The 16,912-nt window shown below is 44.2% G+C and overlaps 1 protein-coding gene across 1 annotated transcript in view; it reads left to right on the plus strand.

Moving 5' to 3' along the window:
* The window catches only part of sort1a (sortilin 1a), a 42,789-nt gene that overhangs the window by 13,553 nt on the left and 12,324 nt on the right, over window positions 1-16,912 (plus strand). Inside the window, exons 2-11 of the mRNA XM_061220526.1 lie at window positions 4,522-4,581; window positions 9,301-9,374; window positions 9,762-9,864; window positions 10,246-10,407; window positions 10,881-10,954; window positions 13,814-13,863; window positions 13,960-14,087; window positions 14,583-14,727; window positions 15,038-15,193; window positions 16,468-16,574. Of these exons, the coding sequence (XP_061076510.1) occupies window positions 4,522-4,581; window positions 9,301-9,374; window positions 9,762-9,864; window positions 10,246-10,407; window positions 10,881-10,954; window positions 13,814-13,863; window positions 13,960-14,087; window positions 14,583-14,727; window positions 15,038-15,193; window positions 16,468-16,574 (1,059 nt within the window). The remainder of the gene's footprint in view (window positions 1-4,521; window positions 4,582-9,300; window positions 9,375-9,761; window positions 9,865-10,245; window positions 10,408-10,880; window positions 10,955-13,813; window positions 13,864-13,959; window positions 14,088-14,582; window positions 14,728-15,037; window positions 15,194-16,467; window positions 16,575-16,912) is intronic.

Consider the following 16,912-nt stretch of genomic DNA (forward strand, 5'->3'; position numbering starts at 1 on the left):
TTTGGAAGGTGCGGTTCACACTTTTTGAGAATATTTCATAGGTTTCAATACACCAGCCAAACTCAGTAAAGTGTAGAATTTTTTTTTTTTTCATCCATAACGATGACACTTTTGACCGAGGATTAGGCCTTTTTGCATGCTTACAGGCACTGGTTTCATTGGAAAGGTCAGAGGAAGCATTTGGGGACACTGGGATTTCTTGGCTGTGATTAAACTGACATTCCAGTTCACTGCAGAGCAGCCTGGCTTGGTGGTGTGCTGCGTGTCCTGGTTGAAGTCGCTGTTAGCGGCTACGTGCTAAGAAGAGCGCTCTTGGCTTCTGACACCCGAGGCTGCCCTTTTCTCCTCCTCTCCCTGCCACCTCTTCCATTTACTCTTCTTTTTAATCCCACTGCCCTCAATACAGATTCTTCTCCACAGCTTCTGCCGTGAGTCCTAATCCTGTTTTATCTACAGACGACAGTCATAAAAGTCAAAGATTCGGGTGGAAGTCTCGCTTGAGCTGGCTGCCGGTGTTGTAAACCAGCCTGTTCATTTTTGTTGAAGTAGAGAGTCGACTCTTTCTCTGATGTTTATCAGTGGGGAAAAATGCTTTTATATTGAATTCACATGCGGTATTATGTTCTAATATAGAGTAAAACTGATACGTTCGCTCGACTCATGTTTGATGTGCACACTGCACCGTTTATTTTTAGATTGTGTAAAATGATATTGGGCATCATATCAGCTAGCACATGTTAGCCTTTTTTATATTATTACTTTAACATCTAGATTACAGCTTGTACAACTCTGTAAAGTCCAGAAACGTACAATTCATACCAATTGGAAATACCCAGTGGTGGTAAATTAATTTAAAGCTAAATAGGTAGCTCTGAGAAACGAGCCACGCCCGTTTGTGAGCGAGCCCACTCCACAAGGGCATGTCAAGGGAAATCAGGTCACCACAGGACTGCAGGAAGAGCTGTAGGACCTTTGATTTTCTCTGTTTTGTTTTCCTGGGATAATGTATGTTTTTGACATTTGCTACAATGTAATTCCTGTATATTTACATCTTGTGAAATTTAGAAATGGCACATCATACTTTTCTTAAAGGCCAGGGTGTTTTTTGCTGACTATGTAATATATTGATTTAAAAACATGTTTCACATGATAATATCACTGCTGGCTGTGTTTGCTGCATCTGACTATTGCAGACCTTGCAATAGGGTAAACTAGATTATATTAAGCAGGTCTTTCTCAGAAAGAGACCACCCACATCTTTGTTATCAGCTGTCCAGAACAGTAGTTCATTAGGACATGGTGACAGTATTTGACAGTGATTCATTCAGTCTGATTTGAATCTGATTAATCAAATCTGATTAATCTGATAAATCAAGTTCAGCTGAAGATGGTATTTGGTCAGCAGTATATCAGATGCCACCAGACCAAATGCAAAAAGACAGTGTGGATTGAATTGGAGCAATGGTACAAAATATGTAGTATTATAATATTATTTATTTTCTACAGCTTTCTTTTTTGCTCATCTTTTCTCAGGGGGCCAATATTTTTGGAGGGCACTGTAATTAAGGGGAGCCTATACAAGCGTGACTATTTTACTGTGGTGGGGCCCCTGTGTCGACATGCAACACAAGCTGTCTGTTAACTAGTCAGCTGTTGTCTGAACCTATGGCATTGAAAGCTAAAAAATGTATTTTAATAAAAAATATATATATATTTCAAATGACTGTTGGCATCCGTTGTTTACTGTCTACAGCAAAGTTCCACTCACTTCAATACACTGCCAGAGTAGGAAGGAGAAATGGCTGATTATGCTAATGTCAGCTTTCAACACAAAATTGCATGACGGAAGTGGGATCTGTGTTTGTGTAATTTTGGTTATACTTGGGGAATGTCGATAAAGACACAGACACACACACAGACGCAGACATACTATTTACTTTACCTAATTCACCGTGGTACTGTGAAGGTTAAAAGGTGTCTGAAAGGCAGACAGGCCCAGCTTCCTTGCTGTACACTAGGGCTCAGATGAACGTCTTTTCCAGAAGGCTGGTTTACAGGGATCATTTTCCCAGCGAGTTATTTTTGTTTAACATTAAAGTCCACGAATGACATTCCAGACAGACTAAAAACACTCATTAAAAAGATTTTGTGCTTGATGATGTCAGAGATATCACGGTGAGGAAAAGGCAATCGGGCTATTCAGCGTACCGCTTGGATCATCAAAACCACTGGAGATTTACATTTCAGACATCAACCGGTCTGAGCCATCATTGCGGCTGTGGTTGTGTCACTTGTTTGAATTATACTCTCTCTGCAATTTGGGCTGGAGTTAGTCTGCTCTCTGTTGAAACTCCTATTGTCTGCTGTTCTTTACACCTTCAGGCAATTCATGTCTCAAACCATTTCCTAATGTGAATATGAATGTTTCTTTCGTCATTTTTCAGTGAAGATCTTTGAGGGGGCTGAGATTATTTTGCACCACCAACTATGCACATGTTTTAAAGTAAGTCAAAAACATCACATTAAATACTTCTATTGAATACATTTGCATTGCAGTGACCATTTAATGAGCTTAGTCAAATGACTAGTTGATGAATAATAACCATCACAAGTGCACAAGAGATAAAAAAATGAGAGGTGCCACTAATCTGGGGGGCCAAGGGGGGGGGGGGGGGGGGGGGGGGGGGGGGGGGTTACCATACCCCCAATATTACAAAACTAGCCAAATACCTGCTGTCCCCCAATAATATACTGAGCTGAGCACTTTAATATAGCATGATGGTGAGAAATAATTTCATATAATAAAGCCACAAGGAATCTAAAATCACTTCACAGCTATTCTTTAAAATGAATTTCTCCCAGGCCTGGGCATGCCCCCAGACCCTCCTACAGGTGCCGGCTGGCAGGCTGTGAGCTCTGTGCATTTCAACCCTGCCAACGCTGAAACTGAAGTTGTGCCCTTGAGCTGCAACGTACGCCCGGATGTTTTGGACGCCGCCGGCTCTTTTCCGCAGGTTCTGCGTTCCCTGCCCGCTCTCGCGTCCCCTCTGAGGACCGCGATGTTTAACTTTGGTTTAACCGTCGTCGGGTTACGGTAACTGCCGTCCGTGCCGGCGCAGTGCCTTGGAAACCCAACCTCTCCCAGCTTTAATAATAGATCCCGTCGCTGGCTGGCCTTCCCAGAGAAGCTGTTTGAGGTTGCGGGGAGCAGAACGCACGGAGGAATGAGTCAGCGATTCTGTCTCCGCTTGGCAGCTCGGACACCGCGGGCCGGGCTGCGGGCGGCTGCTAGCGTAGCATTCCTGCACATGGCACACTAACCTATTACAGTATGCAGCCCCTGATCACTCAATCCCCTGGGTGCGGTGCAGTTATGTTCCCTCAGAACATCATTAAGCACCGAGTACTTTACACAAGGCACGGCGATGCTGCTTTTATAGCCAATTCAGTCTTCAGTAGGCAAATTAATGTCATAGATGTGTGTTAATGGAATGGAGCGCTAGGTTAATAAAATAGAATTTAATGGAAGTGAATGTTAGTTTTATGGGTAGCCTGGTTTATAGGCACTACTTGCTGTGCAGACTAAGCCTGTTATTGATGAACACATTGCTGTTGCTCGGTGGAATGCTCAATCACTGTGCTACTGGCTGTCTTGGGTTGTCCTTGTACCTCCTCTGAACGTTCCTCTTGCCAGAACAACCTTGCTAGTTGTTCCAGATAAGGGAATCTGCGCAATACATGGGCAAACTAATAATAGAATATTTTGATTTCAATAGGCTAATATGTTTCTATTTGTGATTGGTTCTGCTGTGCTAGTCACCACTTTAATACCTATAAATGTAATTTATGAACCCCAGAGGTCAATAATGTTTACTAATCCAGTTCATCTGTTAGGACTACTTATCTCTTTGATGAATATTCAATTGGTCTCTCTATTGTGTTGCTCTTTGTAATCTGTTTTTCAGATAATAATGACACAAATGCTTCTGTCCCAACTGTTTCTCTCCCTGGCATGGCCTGTCACAGCATCCCTATCGCCGGCCTCCTCTAAAGCTTCACCCTTATTGATTCCTTGTTGTGCTAAGAGGAGTAAAATAAGATTTAGTGGGCATTTAGGCTTCTCCTGAGACGTTTGGCATTCTTTCCACAATCAGGTGCCTCAGTACAACATTAAATCACTGCAGCCAGGGATTGGCCAAGGAAAGGATGTAGATTCAATGCCCTAGTCTTCTTGTTTATCATGTGGTACAGCTAGCACCCAATGGGAGTTTATGTCTGCACACCCGTTACTCAAATCACAGTCCTAGAGGGCCAAGAACTGCTGGTGCTCCCCCCTCCCTTTACTTGGGTGTCTGGTGTGAAGCCAGTGTGGTCAATCAGTAGCTCTTCAGTTAGTTCAGTTAATTACCTGGGAGAAAAGAAGACCAGGGCCCGATTTGGAATTGCGGGCAAGGTTTGCATGTTCATGTTGCACCAGTGATATGAATAATTAACCCTGTAATTACTCTCCTGTTTTTCCAGTACGTCTTCAATGACCTGAGTGGCTCGGTTTCTCTGGCTTGGGTGGGGGACGGCACAGGGGTGAGTATTTCTATCTCTTTCTCTTAATTTTTTCTGCTGGGTGTAATCTGCATCCTGTAACCCTGCCGGTGTTTGAAAATGAGAAGGAGGGCGAAAGAGAGTGGAAATGGCAGCATTATTATATATGATTTATTCATCATATTTTTATAATATTAGCCAAGAGATATTATCGGCCATCTCGTGAACTACATCCCAGTGTAGTCTGTGTTGGGTTGGCAGTTTTTTAAAAGTTCTAAATTGATTGTCCTTTGCATGGATGAGTGATTTTCGTGTCATTGTGTGAAATGTGTGATAAAAGAGGTATAGCTGTATGAACGCTTGGAAAAGGCAGACACCGTGAAGCAAGTTCAGTACATTCCTTCTTGGTGTAATGGAATTCTTGTCAGAGTGCACAATGAAATCTGGAGCAATCAATACCAGAAAAACTAATAGAAACTCTGGATATAGCCTCACATTTGTCTGAATAAGAGTGCCCTCAGTGTTGGAACACGTTAATTTATCAGAGTGATTGTACCCCTCAGTACAGAAACAATTTAATTTGACCTGACTTTCCTTGCACTGAGTAATGCTGGAGATAAACTCTTTATGCTTCAACATAATTGTAAAGTCTGGCCTTGTTGCTGCAGCGTGATTGGAGTCCTTGGCCCTGCTGCTTGGCCGTTTAAATAAAAGGACTGGATGATGTTGAGGTGTCCGATCCTCACCTGTTCTGCACCATGACCTATGATTTCAGGCAAATTGCTTTTCATGGTCAGAGCGTCTCTGTGTTTATTGGGTTAATGGTTTTTTTACCAATGTAATACTTAAGGGTATGAAAACTAGCCTATTTAAAATGGGGTTATGCGGTACACTGAAAGCTCTAATTACACCGGTCTTATCATTAGGTATGTAAAATATACATATGCATATCTGGGTGGTGTTAAAGTACATTTGTAATCCTCCCAACTTTCATGGGGGAGAAAAAAAGTATAAATTAAAGTGAAGAGCAATGGCTAAGTGTCCTACTCAAAGCTCCCAAGAAACTAGCTGTGCAGCAGAAAGACTTGCTTGCAAACTGGCCCGTTTTGTTTATGATCTAATTTTCTCAGAAGTCTTGTGGATGTAATGTAATTTTCCCTCCAAAATAGCAGGCTGTACATGAGTATGCGTTTCCTTCCTTTCGTAGGTGTGTGTATTTGGTGTGCCGTGCTGTCTCTATGTGTCAGACAGTGTAGATATTGTTGACTTTTCTGGGCTGGCCAAGGAGCAAAAGGTCAACCACCAACTTGTAAAACACAGTCCACCACAAACATGCATTCTGTGGAACGGCCTGTCCTGGTTAAACACCCATTTGCTGAACTCACATTTGCCTCATTCCACAGCGGATAGGCTGGGTTTACATTGGCTGGAGCTCCTCTGGTTTCCACTGGCTGAATCCCCAGCTTCATGCCAGGAGCTGGCAGTGTGAAACTCTCCTCTCCTCCCGTCTATGCTAGCTGACCTGTAGGATGTTTAATGGGTAACCTGGTTGTGGCCGCTCCAGCAACAGTAAGTTTAGGCACAGTTGGTAATCCCGGCTAACACAAAATGCTCTCCCAATGTTGTTGGAATGTTTTGTTATAACTTTGCCATTACATGGCGGTAACATTGTGGGAATGTTTTGTGTTAGCTGGGATCCTGTTAATACACTGTTAATACATGGGCTGGTGTAGCTTTCAGACTGTTGCTGTGCCAACTCTGACCAGCAGCCCTGCAGGACAAAGCCTGATTGGCTGTAATGTTGCCCAGGGTGGGAGAGACTCAGCTGGAAAAATGGCTGCCTGCCTCCTCTAGTTGGCCATTCGCCTTGTGCACCTGATGTGTGTTCCTCCTGTGCGAAGGGTTTGGGCCACCTCATCGGGTGGAAACAAAGTGGCAGCCGACGGGAGTGAATCGATGTAGCAAATGTATTTATTTATTTCTTCATTTTTTGGCAGCCAATGTGGGGCTGAGTATATCCAGATCCCACCCCAATTTGTAATGGCCTGGAGATGTAATTGCCAGTTGCGACCCGCCCTGGTATGGATCTATCGGGCACTGGCACAGTGTGGATTCGACCCAAGACTGTGAGGCTCAGACACACATCAGCCCTGGCTGCAGATTGAGCAGTGAGCACTCTCCAGAATAGCCATCTGAGGTTGCAGCAATGACTGGATTGTAGATGTAGTTGAGCATTCCAAAATATGATTTAAAGTGCACACTGGATGAAATTGTTTTTGTTTTTAAACCACAGTTGTTTTGTGAAGTGCTCATTGCCTTTGAGAGAATGGTGAAGGTGTGCTTTACCTTGTTCATTAAGAGCTGGGTCCTGCAGGCCTGGAGACACAGAGCTCCTCCTGTTAGAAATGCACCCCCCCCCTGCTGGTGTAGGCCCCTCCCCACAGACTGTGCCACTCAGTGGCCTCGGCCTTTTCTGAGAAGCCGTCTCGTCTCCCCATGTGGGAAACACTCCCACTGAACACCAACTCCTCCCTCTCTGACGTGCACACGCTCCTGCCTGCCTGCCTGCCTGTTAACCCCTTGTTTTGGGGTTTGTGATGACACCCCACGCCCCAGAATTCAGAATGGGAGCTGAATTCCTCGGAGGTGCATTGCTGGCACTGCGATGCTGGGAGTCGCAGTTGGGAGGAGGAGGAGGAGGGGGGGGGGGGGGGTTGTAATGACATCATTTGAGAAACAGAAGTAGCGCACAATGACTTGCAACACTGGCCAACATGGTATCACTGTAACCAGCTGCATCCGCGATAGGCACCCAACACAACCAGCTGTGTGCAGAAACATCCATGTAAGAAGTTGAACAATGGTTTCAAATGTAGGCTGCAATATAGTGTTTATAAGAAGATTGGCCTGTATAAGGTTTTTTCAAGATTAAATATGGAGCGAAGCTGGTGGGAATCCTGTGCTTATGACGCACAAATTGGCTTATACCTGCATTCAAGTAGGAGCAAGAAATTTGGACTTCGGTCCTCTGAGTGCCATAGAGGAACTGTGGGAAACACTGCAGTTCATTAGCTAGGGATTAAACCCAAACACATGTATTATCAATGCTGTTTATACACTATTACAGTGCTAAAAGAAACCCATTTTTAATGTGTGTTTTTAAGTGTTATAAATGTTTTGTGAACTACACAGCAGGTAGTTTTTGGGAGCTTGTGGGTCTCTTCGACATTGAGGTGCATTCTTAGGTTTCATATCAAAATGCCACAGACATGGCTGGACTGAAAACATCGAGTTTGAGGATTGTAGTTTGGGGGGGGGGGGGGGGGAAGAGAGAAAGAGGAAGGGCGTTAGTGAGAGATTAAGAGAGAAACAGTATTTCACATGCTATTTTCACATTCTCATTGTAGAATAAGCACTCTTGCTCTAACTTGTGGGCAGCACATTTTGATTCTGATCTTAATTAAATGGCACAATTGTCATCTGGTGAGGCCCTTTGCCAAAAGCTGTCATTGCTTCTCTGTGTGTCTCTGTCTCCCTCTCTTGTGCTCTCTCCCCATGTCTCTCCCCCCTCTCTCTCCCGCTTGGTCTCTCTCCCTCTCTCTTGTGTGCTTTCTCGCTCTCTCTGTTTCTCCCCCCTCTTTCCCACTCTCTCTCTCTCTCTTTACATTCTGTCTCTCTCTTTGCCTCTCTCTCTCCCCCCCTCTCTCTTTACATTCTGTCTCTCTCTTTGGCTCTCTCTCTCTCTTCCTCTCTCTCCCCCCACTCTCTTTCTCCGTTCTCTCTCTCTCTCTCCCCCTCTCTCAGTGTCTCTGTAGCTTGGTGCTCCTGCAGTTTCCTTCTGCAGCAGATGGAGCACGCAGAGACAGATGTTCCTCCCTCCACCTACAGTGCTGCTCTGTCCTACTGTCTGTGTGTGTGTGTATGTTTTTGGGAGAGCATGTGCGAATTTTTGTGTGCATGTGGGAGCTTGTGTGTGAGAGAGAATATGTGTGTGTGTGTGTGAGGGAGCTTGTGCGTATGTGGGAAAGCTTGATTGTGTGTATGTGGGGAAGCATCTGTTCGTGTGCGTCTGGGAGCTTGTGTGTGAGAGAGGATGTGTGTATGTAGGCAAGCTTGGTTGTGTCTATGTGGGAGAGCATGTGTTGGTGTGTGGGAGAGCTTGGTTGTTTGGGGCTGCATTCATGTGAATTTGTTTTGTGTGTACACGTATGCGTTTACCAGATTGTGTGTGGCTGCCCTAGTGGATTTCCTTTTCCCAGTGAGGCTGCCATATGTGTGTGCGTGTGTGCATGTGTGTTGTGAGGCTTGCTGCCGTGTGTGAGTGTGTGTTTGTGTGTGTATGTGTATATGTGTGCGTGTGTGTTGCTTCTGTGCATGTGTGTGTTTATGTGTGTTTGAGTCTGAGTGTGAGTGTGCTGTGAGGTTTGCTGCCATGTGAGCTCATCAGTGTTACACAGACATGAGCCACCCTAATGAAAGCGCACACATAAATAGAACAGCAGTGCTGTGGGGTTGTTACCACGGTGACACACTTTCCCCCGAGCCCACGTGAGTGACAGCTGGGTCTGTGACCTCCTCCTGCTGACCTCTTACCAGCCTCCCCCTGTGCTCTCACTGGTGCCCCTCCCACTGCAAAAAACCAAATAAACCAATTACCTACGCCCATGGAGACATCACTGTCTCTTATGCACCCTTACCCACTCAATCCTGTTTTTCACACGTCTCCACATATTAATAACTATTAATCTATCCTCCCCACAGGTCGTGCTGGCCTTGACAACTTTCCAGGTTCCATTTTTCATGCTGAGGTTTGGCCAGTCAAAGCTGTACAGGAGGTGGGTGTCTCTGTAATGGTGGCTCTGTAAAAATAATTGATTGATCTTTTTCTTAAGTTTGCAGTAGCTCATAAAGTCACTGCTTTGGTGTTTAAGAGTGTGGGGGGGCGGGACGTTTTAAAGTTTCACAGATCAGGGAAAGTGGAAATGATGAGAGTATTGATATAATTGTGAAGTAACTTGCAGTGTGTTTTGTTTTTTGGGAGTGCGCTACATTGAGTCGAAATATGTGTTATTGAAATCAATGCCCGCCCCTCTCTCTCTCTCTCTCTCTCTCTCTCTCTCTCTCTCTCTCTCTCTCTCTCTCTCTCTCTCTCTCTCTCTCTCTCTCTCTCTCTCTCTCTCTCTCTCTCTCTCTCTCTCTCTCTCTCTCTCTCACCCTGTCAGTGAGAACTATGGGAAATCCTTTCAGGACGTCACAAATCTCATCAACAACACCTTCATCCGCACTGAATATGGAATTGCTATTGGCCCAGAGAATTCTGGGAAGGTAGGTAGAGGACTCACCATTAAAGGTGCCTATTGTACCTTGTAGGTCACCATTTTTTTTTTTTTTTTTTTTTTTTTACAAATTGCTTCCTCACTTGCATTTCAGTGTTTTCAGAGTTTGAAGAGTCGGTTCGAGAATTAAGTGAAAATAAGTGCACACAGAAGCAGTAGCTTGTTTGGCCTGTGTGAATGGCAGTGGGTGGGGTAAAACACTGTGTTTCAACATGCAACCTGTGACACAACATAGTCATGCTTTTAGGTAAAGAAATATGTGACCACAAAATGCCTGCATTATTTCACATCTATATTGGAATGTGTAATAACAGCACGGAACAGGCTTTCATGTATTTGGTTGTGACTCTGACCCTCCCAAACCTTACAGGTTATCCTCACAGGTGACGTCTCGGGCGGAAAGGGATCTAGAATATTCCATTCGGTGGATTTTGGGAACAGCTTCACCCCTTCCGACCTGCCCTTCCATCCCCTGATGCAGATCAGCTACAACCCGCACGACGGCAACGTGCTCCTGGTCATCAGCGTCACTGTAAGGGCTCGCCCGTGCCATGGCAACTCCATGTGTGACCCCGCGATCCCTTCTAGCATCACTGCCACGCGTGATTGACAGCCCCTCACCCTGCTTTCCAGGACGGGGGTGTGGCTAGAGGCCAAGGCCTGACACACACTGCTCCTCATTGACCCTTTAGGGTGTGAGGTAACAAACGTGATTAGGGTGTTCTAATCTGAAGATTTGAATCCTGAAGTAACGATCACTCCTGGTGATTGAAAGCAGTGGAGTTGTCGAACAACTTATTTTTTCAAAGCGTTTCCACAAAATCCAGGTACCTCTGCAGGTCTCTCACACACCTCAAAAGTTATTGCTTTTGATCCACTTGACTGCATGCTGAGTGCTCTGAGAGCGGGTGGAGTGGATTTTCTGTTTAAAATATCTCTGTTTGCCTGCTGGTGATACTCTGCTGGGGTCTCTCTCAGATCACCTTCTCTCCCTCTGTTCTTCAGTATGATCTGTGGGTGTCGGAAAACTTTGGAGAAAACTGGCAAAAGATCCATGAAATGGTGTGTCTGGTGAAATGGTAAGACCATCTACGGACTAGAGCTGTTCTCAAATATTGAAATTATGATAATAATAATAATAATAATTATTATTATTATTGTTATTATAATAATAACAATACATAAGAATACATTTTATTCATGAAGCAGTTTTCAGGACAACCAAGGTGACTTTACAGGAGAATCAGGATAAGACGCGCAGTGCGAGGATAATGAAAACTACAAAGATGTTATACAGACCATTGTTAACAGAGAAAAAAGGCATTAGCAGGCATTAGCTAAATCTCTTCTCCTTAGAGACTAATACAGTTTACATTCTTCAAATACTATCCAGTTACACAGAGGGATATTTACTGTAACCATTCACATTATTTACCTTGCTCAAGTGTACAATAATCGGTTCACTGCAAAAAAAGTCTGTTTGAGTCTTGCAATGAAGCATAAAATCTTGTGTTTTTCCCTCAAGGTGAAAATATTAGCTTGTGAAATTATCTTGAAATCTTGAAATGAGTGAAACTATTTCACCCCATTAGCAATATTTTTGTTTTATGTAGCAAACGAGTAGTATACATATGTTTTAAGTCTAAATATAAGTCTAAAATACAGGGTAGGGTACTTGTTTTTGGAATGATTATCAAGCTTTTTCTAAATTCACATTTGCATGATATGTATTGTATTGTGGGGTTGTAATCCCCAACCCTTTGACAGACACCAGAGAACTGGGTTAAATGATCTCCTTGGGATCTTGGCTTGTGACGATGTATGCTTCCGTCCATTGAAAGAGGGAAATCAGTCCCATTTGAACACAGGTGCAGAGTCCAGGGAGTTGTTCTAGTGTCGTTCTTACCTGCATGGTGCCCCCTAGTGGTCCATAAAAATGTCCTATTGTTTTAACCTTTACGTTTAAAAAAATAATAATAAAATCCTGAATGCTTTGACTTGAGAACTTCTGCTACATTCATTAAGGAGTATTTTTGAGTCGTCAGAAATTCACTTGCAATTAAGTTTCTGCAATGCAAGAAAAACAAGGGTGTTTGTTCTCCTTTGATGAAGAGAGAGAACTCCTCAGCTCTGCTGGTGTGCTTGTTTGCTTAGCTTTTCTTCCAGGGGTTTGTTATGTGTTCAGCCCATCCGCTGCAATTGTTTGCACTCATATCCTGGAGCAGAATTTGGCGGTAAAAGCCAGACTGGGGGGTGCGGGGGTATTGAATATTGTAGAAGCATATTCTGGACGCTTATGTCAGATGGTTAGGTCATGCTCAGGATCCGTCATATGGGCGTATTTGTATTAGTGTTCAGGTCATGGTAGTTTCTTCCTAAAACACCTTGCCATATAAGCAATCTTTTGTTGAAACGAATGTTCCTGAATGGTCAACCAGAACTTGCTTTTTCTCAGTTGCATAATATACTATGATTCGGCTTTCTGTAAAAGAATTATTACAAAAAGAAATATCACTTACTATCAGTAGGTACACCTTATAATGAAGAGTGTACCCCACACCTATTTAACTGCAGTGGAATGGGCCCAGTGGGACCCGGAAGGCTGTTAATAGCCCTCCATAGGCCCAAATAATCAGTCTCTGGGTCCATTTTGTTCTGCGGAGAAGTGTTTGGGATATGGTCCATTTTGTTTTTTGGGCTATGGTTCTTGTTAAACATTAAATCTGCAGTCTGAAGGCAGTTGCATCTTTGAACATGCAGAACGGAAACTTGAGAGAATCTTGGTTCAGTGCCGTCTCACTTAAAATATACTTTCAGTAGATCTAATGCAGTGTGCTAATTTTATGCACCCAACAGATGGTTGAATTTAGCAAATGCAATGTTGTGCACTGGTGCAGATTGGACACGTAAACCATTATTGAACTAATTGGTTTGATCATGGTACCCCGCCCACAAGCAAAGTTCTGTTGCAGATTTTGGCCAACTTATTTCTGCTAAATACATAACTCCCCCGCACTATTATCAAGTGTAGACATCCACCTACATATACAGAAACTGACCAAACTACTCGAACACTTCTTTATGTAAAGGCTCACTGCAGTGGCCTATCCAGGAAGTGAAGTCTTTGATCTAACTGGTCAGAATGGGGGATCGCAGAGTTTTTGATTAAACTGATTTGGTTAAAGATAGACTGAAATAAGAGTGACCAACAGCACTCACCTGGAATGACTGCTGAACAAGTGTCACATACACAGTGTTTTGTGTAAGATTTGTGTTATGTTGCCAACAGAAAAGGGACATAACATCACTTGGCAATGTTTGCTTTCCTCAGCAGGGTGAGGAAACACTCCCCTGAGTGTGTGACTAAATTGTGGTTTCATTTATGGGTAGCAGGGCCCAAACAGCTGTAGCCTTGGATAAACTGTAAATTACTTCTATATTAAAGCTGCAATGCATTGCAGTGAGTCTGGAGGTGGGCTAGTAGGCCAAAGGGTGTAATTAATGTCCCAGACAGGGCCCTCCCTCTTACCCTGGCAAAGGTTCCTGCATTGCTCCAGGACGCGCCCAGCTATATGATTGGATAGCACACCAAAATAGTTGCCATGGGAGTTGCCCTGGAAAACGGTGTTTTCATAGGTGCATTCCGTCAGAAATATATGACTTACCCTTTTAGATTTGAACAATTCTATTTATACGTGTTAGCGTACATGAGAGAGTGTTGTTTGATTAACTAGAAGTACCAACCTTTCAGGAGACAAGGGCCTGACAAGGCTAAATGATTGATTTCTGACTGAATGCCCCTTTAGCGAATGCATCTACAGTAAGTGAATGATATGTAATGCTGGATTGAGATGCGACAGTGGGGACAAAAAGGTGCTGATTTAACTGGCTGAAAGACCAAGGCCTTGTGTCTCACGTGTGTCTGTTTTTAATGGCAGGGGGACGGATAACACCATCTTCTTCACCACTAACCCAAACGGATCTTGCAGTGAGTGACTCGCCTGTATACTTCAGTAAAGAATATACCCACAAGTCTGAGGTGTGTGAAACCCAGTAACCCTCCCATTTCCATGGTTACCCCCAGGTGACAGAGGGATGCTGGAGTTGAGGAAGACCTCTGATTATGGGCGGAGCTTCAAAACCATCGGCAACAAGATCTACTCCTTCGGCCTGGGAGGGCGATTCGTCTTCGCCTCGGTCATGACTGGGACGGTAAGGACGGCTGTCTCTGTCTGTCCTGTCTGTCCTGTCTGTCCTGTCTGTCTGTCTGTCTGTCTGTCTGTCTGTCTGTCTGTGTCTGTGTCTGTGTGTGTCACACATCCATGTATATTGGTGTCTGTATTCAGTCCAGTATTTATTAACTGTGCTGAATTGACTTTGCCTCAGTCATTTCAGTGGAGTATAAAAAGTAATAAAAATAAAAATATTAAAAATACTCTGTGGTACTGACCACTGATATTTTAATTATTTTCTTGAGTAGGTGTTTTATAACTTGGTATGATCCATGTTTTAATGAACAAGGGAGGATATGGGTGTTTGTGTGTGGGTATGTTTGTGTGCAGTCTGTGTGTGTGTATGTGCTTGAATGTGTGTGAGATATAGGATGTTTAACATATCTTTATGTTTATCTCCTCCCTTTATGTGATTCATTTGGACACAGCATGCGTGTGTTCATCTATATGTAACACGTGTGTGACTCTCTCTCAGGGGACCCTTCGTATGATCCACGTGTCGGTGGACCAGGGAGAGACGTGGAATATGGCTCAGCTTCCTCCTGTGGGCCATGAGCAATTCTACTCCATCCTGGCGGCCAATGACGACATGGTGTTCATGCACGTGGACGAGCTCGGTGGTCAGTCCCCTCCGGTTCGCCATGTTCACGCTTTCTGTTCTTCTCGGTCAGGGCTCCTCTTCAAACCACTCCCTTTAGCGTACGCATACGAGTTCTCTCCAGCCAGCTAGATCAGTCAAACTATCTGCTGTAATGGATAAGCATCATAAGTGAGGCGTTCAACAGTGTACTTTTAATTAATGCTTTTATCGTCTATCACATAAAATCTATCATACATAAAGAGAAAACTTGTCAAACATGAAGGTTGTTTTTTCTGAAAATAAAGTACATTTAAAAAGATCTTTTATTAACGATACGTCTCCCCGCACAGATACTGGGTTCGGCACCATCTTTGTGTCAGATGACCGCGGCACGGTTTACTCCAAATCTCTGGAGCGCCACCTCTACACCACCACCGGGGGCGACACGGACTTCACCAACGTCACCTCTCTGCGAGGGGTCTACATGACCAGCGTCCTGGCTGAGGGTGAGATGCGCGCGCACACACACACACACACACCCACCACCACAAACACAAAGTATACTGGCGCAGGATTCACACACGCATACGCGTACATGCATTCGCACATGCATACAAAAGGGCTCACGTGCACACACACTTACACGTGCATACATGCTGTATGAAGACATACACACACACACACACACACACACACACACACACACACACACACCAAAAAGAGGAGGCAGTAATCAGTAGTTTGAGTGTTTGTTTCTCTGTGTGGGTAACTGTGGCGCAGTCAGCCTGCTCCATATGGAGGCTGAAACCGAGCCAGCTGCTGTGTAACACTATCCTGATTTAAACTCTGCATCTCTTTATCAGTCCTAGCGCACAGACAAATGAGCAGTCTCAGAGACACAGGGCCGTCTGCGCCCCCATCACTGCTACAGTCCACCAGCTGAATATCGCCGGGGGGCACTCAGCGTGCCAGTGGCCCCTAGCCTGCAGCTGAGCTCCTGTGCTGGGCGTCTTGGCTGAATTCCTACTGGAAGAAAAGCCAATTTAGAGCCATCACTCCTGAGAGCAATGCAGATGGAGGCAGAACCGATACAGTGTTGCGTGGCCTCCCAGTCTATCCCCACAGCACCACGGCTGGACTGAAACCAAGATATCTTATACCTAATTTTAATACTACTAAAGCTGCCCTGAGATCCAACAAATCGTCATATGCCAAGGGTTTTCTTTAAACTCATCAAATTTATTCATGCTGCATTCAGTCTGAATTTTCTGCATCCCCCTGCCATTGGCAATGCAGAAATGTGCCCTGTTGTCTTTTAAGTTATTTTTACTGCTCATTTTTGGCAGGATTCTTGTCTTGTCTTGTTCTTGCGAGCTGCTGTACAGACCACAGATGCTCTGTGGAATAGAGGTGTGTTGGTAGAGCGGACTGTAATGGCCTTTCCAGAACATTGGTTTTATGTTCCCTCAACCGTTCCTCTCTTGTTTTGGATCTCTGCTTTGGATCATGCAGGAATGACAGACTTTGACCCAGCTTCAGGTTCTTCAGTCCAGGAAAATGGGCTTTTATCCAAAATGTCTGTGTCTAATTAGATTTTATTTTTCCCACTGTCCTAACTTGGCCATCACGTTTTCTCAGGGCCAGAGCACATAACGCAAATACGAAACCAAACCTATACTGTGGCTTTCTCCATGCATGACAGAGCTACCTTTTCTGCCTTTTGAATCATAATTTTGTTACCTTTTAACAAAATGGTGACCCCCTGTGTTCTGTGCCCCAGATGGCTCTGCACAGACTATGGTGACCTTTGACCAGGGTGGGGAGTGGAGACCCCTGAAGAAACCCAGGAACGGGCAGTGTGACTCAACGGCCAAAGATCCAGAGCTGGTGAGAAACGTGTGACATGGTGAAGTGCTGATGTACCAGGTCCCAGGCTACAGATGGGTTCAGCCACTAAACACTAAACTCTGTATGCTTTACGACTTTATTTTTATTTTTTATAACATTTCTTGTAACTGTATTTATTCATCGAATATTTTCATTTGCCTGTTTTTGATATCTTAAGAGATTGTGGGTGCAATAGTTTGCAGTTGACTGTGTACTTTTCTCTCAGCTTAAGCGTATTTATTATTGTTACTTTTGCTGATTACTCCGTACAGTTTTATTGAACCTTTGCTGCTCTTGTGGATGTTATGACTGCCTACTCTGGTGCGTGCGTCAGTGTG

Source organism: Conger conger, chromosome 14 (genome assembly GCF_963514075.1).
Source record: "Conger conger chromosome 14, fConCon1.1, whole genome shotgun sequence".
In the NCBI taxonomy this organism is placed as follows: Eukaryota; Metazoa; Chordata; class Actinopteri; order Anguilliformes; family Congridae; genus Conger; species Conger conger.